At 31.9% G+C, this 14,389-nt stretch overlaps 2 protein-coding genes and 1 long non-coding RNA gene across 6 annotated transcripts in view; 1 reads left to right on the top strand and 2 right to left on the bottom strand.

Moving 5' to 3' along the window:
- The window catches only part of LOC102631444 (putative disease resistance RPP13-like protein 1), a 42,961-nt gene that overhangs the window by 12,744 nt on the left and 15,828 nt on the right, over window positions 1-14,389 (bottom strand). The gene's annotated exons all lie outside the window — the stretch shown is intronic.
- LOC127901087 (uncharacterized) lies at window positions 2,932-3,558 on the top strand. Its single transcript, XR_008053144.1, has 3 exons — window positions 2,932-3,076; window positions 3,158-3,252; window positions 3,366-3,558. It is a non-coding gene; the product is annotated as an uncharacterized LOC127901087 (long non-coding RNA).
- Window positions 3,703-10,758, bottom strand: LOC112496178 (DNA-directed RNA polymerase II subunit 2-like). Of its 3 annotated transcripts, XM_052437158.1 has the most exons (8): window positions 7,723-10,758; window positions 7,486-7,562; window positions 7,294-7,401; window positions 6,773-6,928; window positions 6,363-6,488; window positions 6,228-6,262; window positions 5,235-5,910; window positions 3,703-4,239 (listed from the first exon to the last, which is right to left on the bottom strand). In XM_052437158.1, exons 1-7 carry the CDS (start codon window positions 7,793-7,795, stop codon window positions 5,901-5,903), a joined length of 585 nt encoding a protein of 194 aa, XP_052293118.1. In that variant the 5' UTR covers window positions 7,796-10,758; the 3' UTR covers window positions 3,703-4,239; window positions 5,235-5,900. The 3 variants fall into 3 exon arrangements, with proteins under 3 accessions (XP_052293118.1, XP_052293117.1, XP_052293116.1); XM_052437157.1 differs by lacking the exon at window positions 6,228-6,262 and having other exon boundaries at window positions 7,723-10,756; XM_052437156.1 differs by having other exon boundaries at window positions 5,235-6,488.

Below are 14,389 nucleotides of genomic sequence, written 5' to 3'. Positions count from 1 at the left end.
AATTCTAATTTGTTTTTGGAATTTGATATATACAGCATTCCTGCAGGGTAGAGCTTTAACAGTTTGAAGCTTGTGTGTCAAAAAAATAATTTCCCTGCTTCCAAATTGCAGAGGTGTTCGGTATCAACGCCCCGGCATCAACCTGTTTTTGGAGACCACAAATGAATGTCATGCACTAATTCCCCGAATATGTTTGTGGGATTTAAAGGCTTGGGAGCATAAGTGCCGGAGCTTCAAATTCTCCAGGTATTAGAAAGCATACGGAAGCTGTTGAAACCACCGGAAATGTTGAAACAAGAAGGGACTAGGTTCTTTAATTTACAAGCCCCAAAGCTTCAGTATCGAACTAGTCCAGCATGCCCTCAGCATCATAAGCCAAGTTAGGGAGATTGTCCAGCCACAATTTCACAGTCTCACTCGTTAGTTCCTTCTCCACTGCGTCCCTCAGGACAGCCTGAATCATCTTCAAAGTGTTTTCAAACTTCTTCAGCTCAGAATCAACCCCTACTCAGTTAATCAAATCACGGGAAGCCAGCTTGCCAAAGAAAGCCTGAAAGAAAGCTGGGAGTAAGAGCTCTGCCATGGGAAACCGGATCAAATGGGAAAGAGAGAGCATGCAGAACAAAAACAAATTGTTGAATTATGGAAACAAGAAGTCCAGAGCCTCAGAGGAATTGATAAGATTGAACACCGTGTGGACTCCGCAAGCTGCAGCTGCCCTACAAAATTAAATAATTCAGTGCCCTTTTGTGAATGGAAAATGTTTGGTGAAAAGAAGTAGGAGAGAAAAAAGAAAGAAATAAAAAAGAAAACGGTAAAGAGTGAGTGAGTGGATAGAGAGAGATTCTCTCATCTTTCTCACCCTTCTCTACGCTCTCTTTGTGAATAAAGTACTTAAGACCGTGACCGTAACATTAAAGTGGACCCGCCTAAGTTACCGTTCACGTAACCTGCAGCTACTTTGTCTTTGTCTTTTCTGCCTTCTTGATATACAATATCTTCGAACCCCTTACCCTCTATATTATTTACAATGTATTTATAAGTATATGAAACTTTCTTCATTATAAAATTTCGTTGAACCCCTTATACTCTGTTTTATTTAATTAAAACCTTTAGAGTATCAAATACGCCCCTATAATTTTTAAATTTTCAAAATACCATCCATTTAATTAAAAAAATATAATAATTATTAAATAGATTATACTTATAATTATATTTTTTAAATGGATGATGATGATGATGATGATGATTATTATTATTATTATTAACAAGAATAAAAGTATTATAAGTAATTAATCTATTAACAATAATTAATAATAATTTTTTAGTTAAATTGTTAATAATAATAATTAAAAATAATAATTATTAATTAATTAATTTTTAAATAATAATAATAATCACAATAATTAAAATAAAAAATAATAATTATAATAAAAATTAATTAAGGATTTGATAGTAATTTGTTTAATTCATCCCGATTTTAATTCTAAGACAAAATAAACGCATAAATGGTAATACAGCTCATTCTAATTATGATTCCTGCAGTTTAAGTAATTAAATTATTCTGATTCCAATTCCTCATTTCAATCATAACTCATTATTTTTCCAGCTAATTTTGATTCTTGCTTAATGAATGCACTATAAAATTGTGAACATCTCGTATTTTTTTCTCATTTCTTCTTCCCCTCTCGTACTCTCTTTCTCTTTGATGAGTCTAATGGTGACTTCAATTATCGATGAAGGTTGCTGATAAAGAGAAGTTAATGGTGGAGAGGGATGAATTCAAAGGGAATTTGCTTTTTATTTTGTTAATCCTTTTTATCATGAAAGTATTAATTATTATGAGAATATATTATATAAAAGATGAATAGTAATATTCTTAAAAAACTTTTTATTAATATTAGTGTGCTATGATAACTAACGTGTCATGGTTGTAAACACTCTTTTGACACTTATAAAAAAATAGTAAATGAAAAAGAGTGTAGGGAGATAAATTGAATTTTTATAGTATAAGTAAGAAGAAAGTTTCATAATACTTATGAATAAATTGTAAATAATATAGAGTGGTCTAGTTGAATATAGAGTGGTTTACAATTTTATAGTGCATTCACTAAATAGGAATCAAAATTAGCTGAAAACATAATGAGTTAAAATTGGAATAGATAGAATCAAAATGAGGAATTGGAATCAAAATAATTTATTTACTTGAACTGGAGGAATCATAATTAGAATCAGTTGTATTACCATTTATGTATTTACTTTGTTTTAGAATCAAAATCGGAATGAGTTAAATTGTAACAAATTATTATAAAATTCTTAATTAATTTTTATCATAATTTTTATTTTATATTTTAATTATTTTGATTAATATTATTATTCAAAATTAATTAATAATAATTATTTTTAATTATTATTATTAATTTAACTAAAAAATTATTATTAATTATCGTTAATAGATTAATTAATTATAATACTTTTATTCTTGTTAATAATGATAATAATAATAATAATAATAATCTATTTAAAAATTATAATTATAATAAAATAATTATTATAATTATAATAATAACACATTTAATAATTATTATATTTTTAAGTAAATAGAGGGTATTTTGGGAATTTAAAAATTATAGGGGCGAATTTGATACTCTAAGGGTTTCAATAAAATAAAATAAAGTGCAAGGGGCTCAACAAACGTTTCCAATACAGAAAATTTTATATACTTATGAGGACCTGTCTACCTTACAGATTCTGTATGTAACGGACTTGCAATCTTTGAATGGGAACGGTCAGAAAAATAATGCTAAAAAATAACCCAAAGCATGGGAAACCGGCTTTAATGGTTTATGTGCAACCGGATGTGAAGTAACAAAAGACACGTGACTTTAGCGAGGACGCCATTTCAATTGGTGCTTTTCATGCGATGGCAAAAGGAGTCCTGACCTTAAATTCAGCTGGCAATAGTGGTCCAGGTTTGACAGCTAGCGTAGCTCCGTGGTTGATGTCAGTAGCGGCCAGTACTACAGATCGCCTATTTGTTGATAAAGTTGCTCTTGGAAATGGAAAGGCAATATCTGTAAGAATCAAAGTTCTTGTATTTCAAATTCTATATGCATCCAAACTTTCTATAAGCATTCTAACTATCTCTATACTCCAGGGATATTCAATTAATTCTTTCGCTATGAAAGGAAGAAGATTTCCGCTGGTATAAGGGAAAGAAATTTCTGAATCATGTCAAGAACTTTCCTCTCAGTACGTTATTCTTAATGTTTCATTGCGAATCTTTTTCTTCTTAATGTTTCATTTCAAATCTTTTTCTTCCTCGTACAAAAACACAATAATTTGGAAATTTTGTTCAATTTCAGGGAGTGTAATCCAGGGTGCGTTAACGGTAGCTTAGTTAAGGGAAAGATTGTTATATGTCTATCATTTAAAAACTATCATGAGGTTCGCAAAGCTGGTGCTGCCGGATCAGTCTTGTTAAACAACGAATTCGACAAAGTTTGCTTTGTTGTTTCATTGCCAGCAGTGGCCGTAACCCAGGATAGCTTCAGCATCCTTATTTCCTACAAGGAATCTACAAAGTTTATATTTTATATCCTTATTATTTCATTTTATTTTTTTCCAATAATTAAATCACTCTTTCTATCTGGATTATAGAACGCCTGTAGCAGAAATATTAAAAACTGAAGCAGTTAAGGATTTTGATGCCCCTGTTGTCGTTGGCTTTTCTTTACGCGGGCCAAATGCAATTGTACCAGAAATCTTGAAGGTATACATTATTTTAAAACTTTGCGTTGTCACCTATGTAAATACGATAATGAATTCTACTGATCTGATGCTCAAAAATCATTTCAGCCAGACATCAGTGCCCCTGGAGTAGATATATTGGCCGCATTTTCACCTCTTGCTCAAGCTTAAACTGCAGCACACACCGTGGATCCAAAGTGATAATTAATTTTGGAGGGGTTTTTTACACCATGCTGTTGCTGGAGATGCATCGTCACCTCGCTTGCTATATGCACCAGTCTGAATAATAATTCCCTACACGGCAAGCGTAATGTTTTTTTAACCAATTTCAGTGACGGGTTACCGGTCAGCAACCGGGAGGAGTTCAGTTTGTCACCGGAAGAAAACCGGAATGGCCGGTTCCAGATATTATCTCCCGGTCCATCCGCCGTCCACGTGTCACGCATCCATCTCTCTTCTTGTCAACTCACAGTCCGTTACATACAGAATCTGTAAGGTAGACAGGTCCTACTTATGAATAAATTATTAATAATATAAAGTACAAAGAGGTCAACGATAGTTTACATTAAGAAGCCAGAAAAGTCGAGTAGTGTTACGTGAACTGTCACTCAGGCGGGTCCACAACAGTATATATAAATAGTGTTACGGTCAGTGCGACTTACTCGCCTACTCTTTGTACATTAGACATGTGTCCATTACTCTTTTGTTTCTTCAAAATCACATAAAATAACTTTTTGTCTCATTATCAACAAAATATTTAATTATATATTTTATCCATTATTTTTAATGAAATTACACTTAAGTTGCCACCTTTCTTCTTTATTTATTTTTCCTAGTTAATTACCTATCAAGTACGAGTCTTTTTTTTTTTTTAACTAAAAGATTCTGAAAAATCATATATATAGCAAATGCACACCTGCACTTCAACAGTTTAATAGAAACAATTTCAATTTACTAACTTCTATGTATATGAAAAACTGAATTTTTATAAAATAAATAAAAAATAAATACATGAATTTTTGCTACATAACATGACCATTACACTTTAACATTAACAAAACGTAATATTCAACATTTATGTTTCAATTTAGTCCTAATTGATGAGTCATTTATTTATTATATAATAAAATAATAATTTTATAAATTATAAAATATATTATCTAATGAACAAGTGACACATAAAATTAAGACTCAAATGTAGGAATGTCAACATTATTGATAAAATACACTTTGAACACTATATTTTATTAAAAAAATTAAGAAGTTTTTCATTAAACTAATATTATGAACAATTTAACATTACTATATAATTTTTAATTACTCTTAATACTCATTTAAACCACTCACTCAACACACAATTGAACACTAATAATTTTTTTCTCAACATCAAATCTACTTCATCATAAGAAATAAAGAAAATAGATAACTTTAACAAATATTCACCATCAAATAATTATTTCAAGATGTGAACAGATTAGCCTTACCTGACAACATTTTCCTCAAGAATATTAAGAAAGCCTTCTTTGACGCACAAGTACAATGACAGCAAACCATCAGTGGAGAGTAGCCAGTAGCCACACAACTCATGCATTTTAACAATGGAATCAGTCAGAATCAAGTTCAATTCTATACTTATACTTTGAACAAGACTTAGCGCAGAAGTTTTATCTAAAATCCATGAGCAAAAGAAGTCAGACGATAACAAATTAGAGTTTAGAATCTCTTGGATCGCAGCTGAAACCTCTGGCCCAAAGGACACCGCATAAAATTCTTAACGGAATAGTAGTGAATTGATAACGACACAAACGTTTGGTAGTAAAATGTACTTTTCGGCAAATCATGCTATTGACATTATATGTCAGAATAACTTTAATAGTAAAATGATAATATCCCTTTTAATAATGACTACTAGATTTATAGATTCCTTGTGGATCAACCCCAACTCACTGAATTATATTATAATTAGACACTCTTATACTCGGAAGTAATCAATACTTTTGAGTCGTGTTAATTAAGATACAAAATATCTCAACAACAGCTTACCTAGATGTATGGAAGGAAAAGAGATCGAAATAATCCTTAATCCATAGATGACTGGTTCATAACAACAGAACTTCCTCGATGATAGCCATCATAACAGGCAATAGTGACTATTGCATTCTAATGCCAAATAACAGAGACAAAAAGATTATAAGAAAACTATGATCATAAGGAGCAACAATAACGCAGCATTAAATTATATATTCACCACACCAGTAGGAAGTTGGTTAACTTGAAGCGATTTTATGGCTTCCCAGCAAGTAGTGGTTTCTAAGGGTAGTAAAGAACATAGGCTAAAGCATCCTAATTCATATAAAGGAAAAATAATATCATTATATATGACATGCTGAAAATGAGCTTCCAATCACAAAAAAATTGAAACCAAATGCAGTATCATATGTCATCGGTAGTTTGTAGCATAGATTCCAATTGCTTACTTGCTCATTACAGCTTGAAACGTATTACATGGGGACTAAAAGCAAACCCCATCAAGAAAAAGAAAAAAAAAATTGGTGAGATTGAGTCAATATATAAACATATTTTACCAGAGAAATGTCATAAGCATGACGCACCTGATTATTGTCGGGAAATGGTATAATTGAAGCATAAGCTCCCAATATCAAGGATGGATGAATCTTATAATGCGTGTATGCATTAGAAGTAGCCTCCTCTGGACGAAGCTTTGCATTTACAAGTTCCTGAAACAAATTTGTGTTAATCAAATTTTTAGCAAGTTAAAAATTACGTCTCACGATAACAGGTTTTTGACCAACCAATACCATTTTATTCACATTGATTGTCATGCAAATCATTATGGTTTCTTCTTCTTATGGATCAATATATTCTATAAACCCTTTTTTTAGAAAGGTCACACCAACAACCATCTTCGGAAGATTTCTAGAAGATTAACAAGATAAAAGTCATGTAACTACAGAAAAGACAAATCATTAATAAAAAAGAGAGAGAGAACTATTTGGCTAACCTTGTCATAGAAGGCGTCAATATCTTTCTTCTTTTTAAGAAGCCTTTGATTCTGGACAATAAGCAATGGACGACAACAACGACCAAAATCAGTGTATATACACAATTCTTTTGAATGGATATCCCTAGAAACCCCAATTGCAGCATTTATAAAGTCCTGTATATGGGTAGACAAACAAAATAGTTCAGAAATGGCATAAATAATACTAAAGAAAGTTTAGAGTACACCAATAGGTTTGCCAACTTTTAATACGGAGGTTTCTTTACGAATAGATGAAATAAAAGTATAATGACATTTCTTTTCAAGTGTCTCAAAGCTTGGACCAATGAACCAACATCATGCATGACACCCAGCAACCATTGACAAAAATTTTTGTAACTTGTAGAAAAAAGTTAGCAGTAGCATCCTAGAATTAAGAGAAAATTGAAATAATGTGAATGAAATATGTATAATTAACGTCTAAATGCCATAAATGAAATATGTATAATTAACGTCTAAGTGCCATAAATTACAAAATGCACCTTGGCTTCTACTATTGGCTCATATTCTAATAACTCATTAATGGGAAATACTAATGAGCCGAGGGTTACATTGACTATCAAAGCAAGATTCTTCACTAGTCCACAGGCCTGGATTAACCAAAACAAATTCTTGTAAGCTACAATCAGAAATAGATATTATAGATATATCCTATAAGCACAATTTTAACTTACTTGTCCTAAAAGTGTTGGAAAGGAACAAATCTTAACCCATTGTGTATTATGTGCCAGCTTAGGTTTTACTTGTGTACCTAGTAAATGAAAACTTCTTTAGAAAAATAAAGTGAAAACAATTAATTATATGCAACAAATTAACAAAATAACAACATGGTGATGCATAAAAGAAAAACAAAACTAAGCATGAATGAACCCTCAATAAAACAAAATCATGCACAACAATAAGTAGTTTACCTTTTTGCCCTATGGGAGAACACAGTGTTCGCAAATGCGACAAGGTAGAGGCGCATATCATGTAATTCAACATTTGTGAAAGACCACAAGATCAATGTAATCAAAAGGTATACTACAAGGAATACTACAAAGTAGAAATTGAGTGAGCAAAAAAAACTATCATGTATTCAAATGGATCAAAAATAAAAAAATCTTTGACAATTTTGTTCTTGTAATAAACGCATCTAGCTGGCCCTAATTACTGGTAGCCAAAGAATACTTTATATGCCATGGGTAATTGTTTTAGCTAAAATAGCATATTTCAAATTAACATATAGATCCTTATCCAACATTTACAAAATGGATGAACTGCATGAGTGCAAACCAGAAGAAATGAAAAAAGTGATTCAAAATCAAACAAAAAGGAAAAAAGAAAGAAAGCAACAAATACTTAGAACCTTCTTCACATAAGCTTTCACATTCTAGTTTAACTTTCTAAAAAATTGCATAAATACCAACAGTAATAAAAAAATTGAAAAAGAAATGCATGATGCCATTTGTCTTATCGTCAATTGACTCATAAAGTCTGCCCACTTTTTACCTATTTGAATGACGTGCGCTATAAACCAATTTGCAGAAATATACATAAAGGAGATAGTAAGACTATATGGTGTACCTATTTCTATTATCTTTGATCGAGATACAAGGTTCACCTCAACATTTTAGGAAAAGTTACATAGAGCCATGAGAACAAAATTAAAATTTAGTACAACATTTTACCCTCAAACAAATGGTCTGTTAGAAACAACGATCTAAACACTAGAAGATATATTACGGGGATGCACTATCGACTTTCAAATATCATAGAGCAAATATCTACCTTTGGCTGCATTTGCCTACAATAATAGCTATCAAGCAATAATCGGCATGGCACTCTACGAAACTCTATCTAGTAAAAAATGTAGGTCACCTATTCATTGGAATGAAATGGGCGAGCAAAGGTAGCTTGGGCCCGGCCTCATTGTTGTCTCATCTAAGGCGATCGAGAAAATACGTCCAAGAATATAGGTAGCTCAAAGTTAACAGAAAAGTCATGTAGATAAGAGCTTAAGGCCTTCAGAATTTCAAGTTGGTGATAAGGTATTTGTAAAAGGAAATTTAATTTCGAGGTTTATTGGACCATTTGAAATACTTGAATATGTCAAGAACGTTTCGTACCGACTTGCTCTTCTACCATTGTCAAGGATACACAATGTCTTTTCATATCTTCATGTTAAAGAAATATGTTACAGACCCCCTCTCATGTGCTAGATTATAAGGCTTTTCAACTAGGAGAAAACTTAACCTATGGAGAACGTCCAATCCAATCATTTGATAGAAAGATAAAGGAGATAAAAAGCAAGAAGATTTTTCTAGTTAAAATACTATGACGAAATAGCTCGATGGGGGAGGCAACATGGGAACGTGAAGAAAATACGAAGAATAAGTATCCTGAGCTATTCAATAAATCAATTTTGAGCATAAAATTTTCTTAATGGGGAGGAAATTGTGAGATATAAATTTCTCATTTGAATATAGTAGAATTAATTTTTAGGCTAATAAATCCCCTTACCTATTAAAATAATAATAATAGAAAATATTTATGATAGAAAATTCTAGAGTAATGATGACATAAGCGATGACATAAGTAATTATGCAACAAGATATCTATAAAATATTTATAAATTCTAGAATTTACAAAGATATTTATGGAAGGATAAATCTCAACCATTAATCAAAAGTTATAATGGCAAAATCCTAACCATCCATTAGCTTTAGTAAATCCTAAAAGTTCCCCTAACCCTTTCATTTTCTATATCACTTTAGAAATTCTGTCCTTTTCTATTCTAAGTAATAACATCAAACAATAGAGAAATCCTCAAATTATGAGGGCCTAGAGAAGTCAAGATTAAGAGGTAAGTAATACTTCAACTGTAGTTTACGGATAATGTTCTTTCCATACTTAAATTCATCTTTAATTATTTTTTTTATCTTATGATGACTACTATGATGTGATTATTTATTGTTTAATCTTTATATGGTTGGCTATGCCACTTATATTTGATATTTTCTTATTTAATCCTTATATGGTCAGTTATGCCGCCTATATTTTCATATTTTCTCATTTAATTTTTATATGGTTGGCTATGCCGCCTATACTGTGATATTTTTATTTAATTATGATATGGTCCACTCTAGGGATGGCAAAATCTGGGTCCAGGTCCGGGTTTAGTCTTCCCGGTTTTGGACCCGGATGACAATTTTACATTTCGGATCCGGATATAAACCCGGATTTTTTGGCTCCGGGTCCGGTGCGGGTTCAACTCGGAGAAATTTGAGTTTCTGGATGTCGGGTTTAAAACCCGGATAACTGAATGAACTGAAAAAAATAAACCCGTTTCAGGTTATGAAAAATTCTAGAAAGAGTTCAAAACGCAAGCACCAATGAATTAAAGGATTATAGATTCTTTACAATCGAGACAACTTGAATATAAATGAATTGAAATGAATCATGATTTAGAGATAAAAGCTGACCCACATATGTTAATATCACCTCAGAGCACTATTAATTCCCAAGAAGCATGTATGTTGACGATGTAATCAAGATGAATGGTGACGCGATGAAGACGATGGTCAATCATGGACGGCGACGCGACAAATTGATGAAGAAGAACGGTGACGGGATGAATTGAATTTTGAGGATGATGATGAGCTGTTGATGATGATGCTTGGGAATTACTTGAATATTGACAAGGATGATGACAAATTGACGATGATGAATTTGGGCTTTGTGGCGTGAAGATTGAAGAAGGTGAGAGAAGAGGAGAAACAGGGCTGCTGCGGCTGCAGTTTGTTTTAGGGTTTCTTTTCTTTTCCTTTTTTTTTTTGCTTTTATACTTAGATTTAATAACTTAAAATTAATTATTTAATAAATTTTAAAATAAAGATATCCGAGTCTGGGTTTTGGAGATCTGGGTTTATGTAAACCCGGATTCGGACCCGGATATGTCTGGGTTTATAAAATGAATTCCGGATCCGCATTATTTTTATCTCTGGACCGGGTTCAACCCGCACCGGATAATCTGGGTTCATCCAGGTCCGGGCCGGGTCTAGGTTATTTTGCCACCCCTAGTCCACTCTCCCATCTATATTATAATAACGTTTTTTATTTAATCTTTATATGGACGGCACTGCTGCCTATACTAAAGATTGTTGTCTTTAGAAAACTTTGTATGGTTGGCTTTGTTATATATCTAGGAACATTACATGTCATGATATAGGTTGCATTGAACACATGCATTTCATGTTAATATGTTAAGATTACTTTACAAAGAAGACATTTTTAAAAATGAGTCTTGAACAATGGATTGTTGTACTACTGGGGTGGTAAAATTTCCAAGAAGGGCAAGCCCTCAAAGCTAAATAAAGAGTAATCTTTTGGGGACGGCGATATGCAATGCCCAAAGATCAATTATTAATTTAGGCCTAAGGGGATGCTATTTTAAAGAATGAAAATTGCCAACCTTGTCGTGCAATGTACGTAGGGCCCTAACAAAGTTGTTTTATATTTCTATGTTTCTTTTAGAGATTTAATGTTCATAAGCTCATCCATGTGCATAACAATTTATACTTGCATGTTATCTTACTAGGTATTGGCTCATGCAATCCTTACATTGTAGGTAATAATGAGTAGATCAAGCTGACGCCAAGTCCCAACCAAGATGAAATGCATATGGGCATGTCAAACCGTTGGACTGTGATGGGCTTGGTCGTGTTGTTATAAAAAATAAATATCTTAAATTCTCTTACATAATAACGAAGTTTTGAAATATATACTAAGGAATCTCTATGTGTCTCTTATATTTTGTAATGAAGTTTTTGCTTATCATGTAAAATTTTTAATTATCTGTATTTATATTAAAAAAAATTGAGATTTTAAATATTTTAAAATAAATCATCTTATTTTAGTTATAAAAGTGGGGTATTAAAAGAAAAGAGATACATCTTCATTCTTATGATCACAAGTAAAGTCAACTACCTCAACACAAAAATGAAACAAACCATCCTAAACAAGCCTTCTAAGTAATGAACCAGCAAGGTCCAACCTCTTGTTGCCATAATGATATCTATCATCTTTAACCCACCGGCCAAATGCACAAAGAAGAAGCCGATGTATAATATAGCTGAAGAAAGGATCAATAAGAGCTGTAACTACTCTAAAGTAATGACAATGATAATATATAGAAGGATTATAGTTACCCAAAATAATAAGCTTTCTTAGTTCTAGAGAATTCAGTCATAGGAACATGAGGAAGCATTTCCTTTTCAAGGATATCCTTGGCACAACTAAAAGAAGAATGCAAGGAAGATTCCCATTAATACAAACCAAATTAATAATGAATTATAATATTATATTTTTAATTTAAAATACCGTACATATCTTTTTGTATATTTATGAGAGTAGATTTCCAAGTTAATTTTCGAAAAACTTCTGGATTGTACTATAAATTTAAAGTGCAATTATACAGAATCTCATTAAATTATAGATCATAATTTGTATATAGATTGTAAACTTTTTTTAATAAATTATTTAGTATATATCTCTAAATAATATTCAATTATTTTTTTATTTTCATACAATATCAAAAAGAATTATGATTAGGCAAGCAAAATTACCACCTAAATGAAAACATATTCACACATTTCTATATTTTTTTACATGTGCAAATTTTCAAAATATTATTATTATTTTAAAATATAAATTTTAAAATTTCATCACAAAACAGATCCTCTGGGCGTTTCCTTTATAGCTTCATACATTAAGATCTATAATTTGGAATCAATATTTCACTTTTTTTCACAATTAATATTCTTAATTTCTTTCTTGTCTTATTAGAGTTTAATAATTAACATTAACTGTATAACATTTTGAATTGTCACTTAATTTTTTATTATCAGTGTTTTCTTTAATGTTTTATGCTTCCAATGCGGAAGGATTGACGAGGGAAATATTGGCAGAGCATCAGATGCAAAAAGTGATGTTGGTGTCCTCTCAAGTGGTTGAATCCAAGCGAGGCTGATGAGCAGCCAAGCTTCAGGTGGCTCTCTGTGATTATAAAGATGTTCAAGATCAAGAGTTTTTGGTTTGAGCAAAGAGTTGTCCTTGGATAAAAAATAAATAAATAACTTTAATTTTGTGGACTAATTTGCTGAATTTAAAACTTGGACATGTGAAACGGCATCGTTTTTCCTATCAATTTGTTTCAAGCTGTCACGTGATGGACGTGTGACTCACTTAATAACCGGCGAGACATGAAGACGTTTTGGCTCAGACTTAAGTCATGCACGTGATTAAGCATGTGAGGGGGAATCAAGATTGTTGCAGGCCGTTATCCACGTGGCAGAAACTGGTGCAATCCGGTTTGTTATCGGCTGTTATACAAAGCTGATTGTTGAGGCAGTTTCAGTGAGGAATTAAGAGCGTTCTAGAGAGATATAAGAGACAGAGAGAAAGAGTCATCCCGTTCCTTGTCATCTATTCTGTAAAAGCTCTATAAATTCAACTTCAATCATCAGTAAAAACTCATTCTGGTAGATTGTGCTTCTTTGCACAATTGAACCACGTAAAATCAGTCTTCTTTTCTATGTGCTTTGGTTGATAACTTAGCTTGATACTTGTGTTTCTGGTCTCTAAAATTCGTTTACTAGGTTCTTGTTAATCATTGAGTCATCAAGGTTGGTCATTTGATTCATATGCAACTTGAATTTATCTAGACAAAGATCTTGGGCAGTGTTTGATTAGTTGGGATTTTTTGAGGCAATCAAAACACTACCAATTTCTTATTACTTAGGAAAATCATGGAAAGCATTACTTTTAATAGTTAGAATAAGATATGTTGTAGATTTGCATATGTTTATCTAAATCTAAATTTACGAGATCAAAGTTGGTTGTTTGAAAACTTTTTGACTAACATTGAGAGGTTGAGACAAAAAAATTAAGCACATCAAAGTATGCGGGAACACTTTTCTTTCTTTTTTTTTTTAAATTTTCATAGTACAAAGCAATTATTTTTAAAGACTTTTTAGTGAACTTTTCATGGAATTTGTTCTGTTTTTAGTTATCTTGTGTTGGCTACTGCAACCTAACTGATTTTTATTTGATCATACAAAAGTTAAAAGTTTAAAAAACTTGGGATTATCGTTTAAGTTGTATAATAACATCTTAGATTTAAGTTAATAAATTTGACCTTAAATACCGGTAGTGAGATGAATCAACTTGGCTCATTGTTGTGAATAGACACTTAAAACTAGCAATCAAGGAGTTGGGATAAGCTTGCCTACAAATTTCTCTGTTCATTCACTATACTTCAAAAAAAAGCTGCCGCACTGATGGTGAAATACAAATATACCAAAACCAATTACAAACGCATATCAGTCTTTCTAAAACAATTATGGTGTTTGAATTGGGTTCAATTATGCAATTATCTTGCTGACCCAATTTTAGATCTGACCTGCAAATGAGAACAATTGGACCCAGGCTAACCTTTGCCGAGTACACTTCGACAGCAGCTCCCAAAGAGCTTTAAAGCACCGAGGAAGTTGAACTAAAAAGTATAGCGTGTGTGCTTTTTCTTTTCTTGCTTGTTTC

The sequence above is a fragment of the Citrus sinensis genome, chromosome 3, assembly GCF_022201045.2.
Source record: "Citrus sinensis cultivar Valencia sweet orange chromosome 3, DVS_A1.0, whole genome shotgun sequence".
Lineage (NCBI taxonomy): Eukaryota > Viridiplantae > Streptophyta > Magnoliopsida > Sapindales > Rutaceae > Citrus > Citrus sinensis.
The sequence above is the reverse complement of the archived record's forward strand: the minus strand, read 5'-3'. Positions and strand labels throughout refer to the sequence as shown.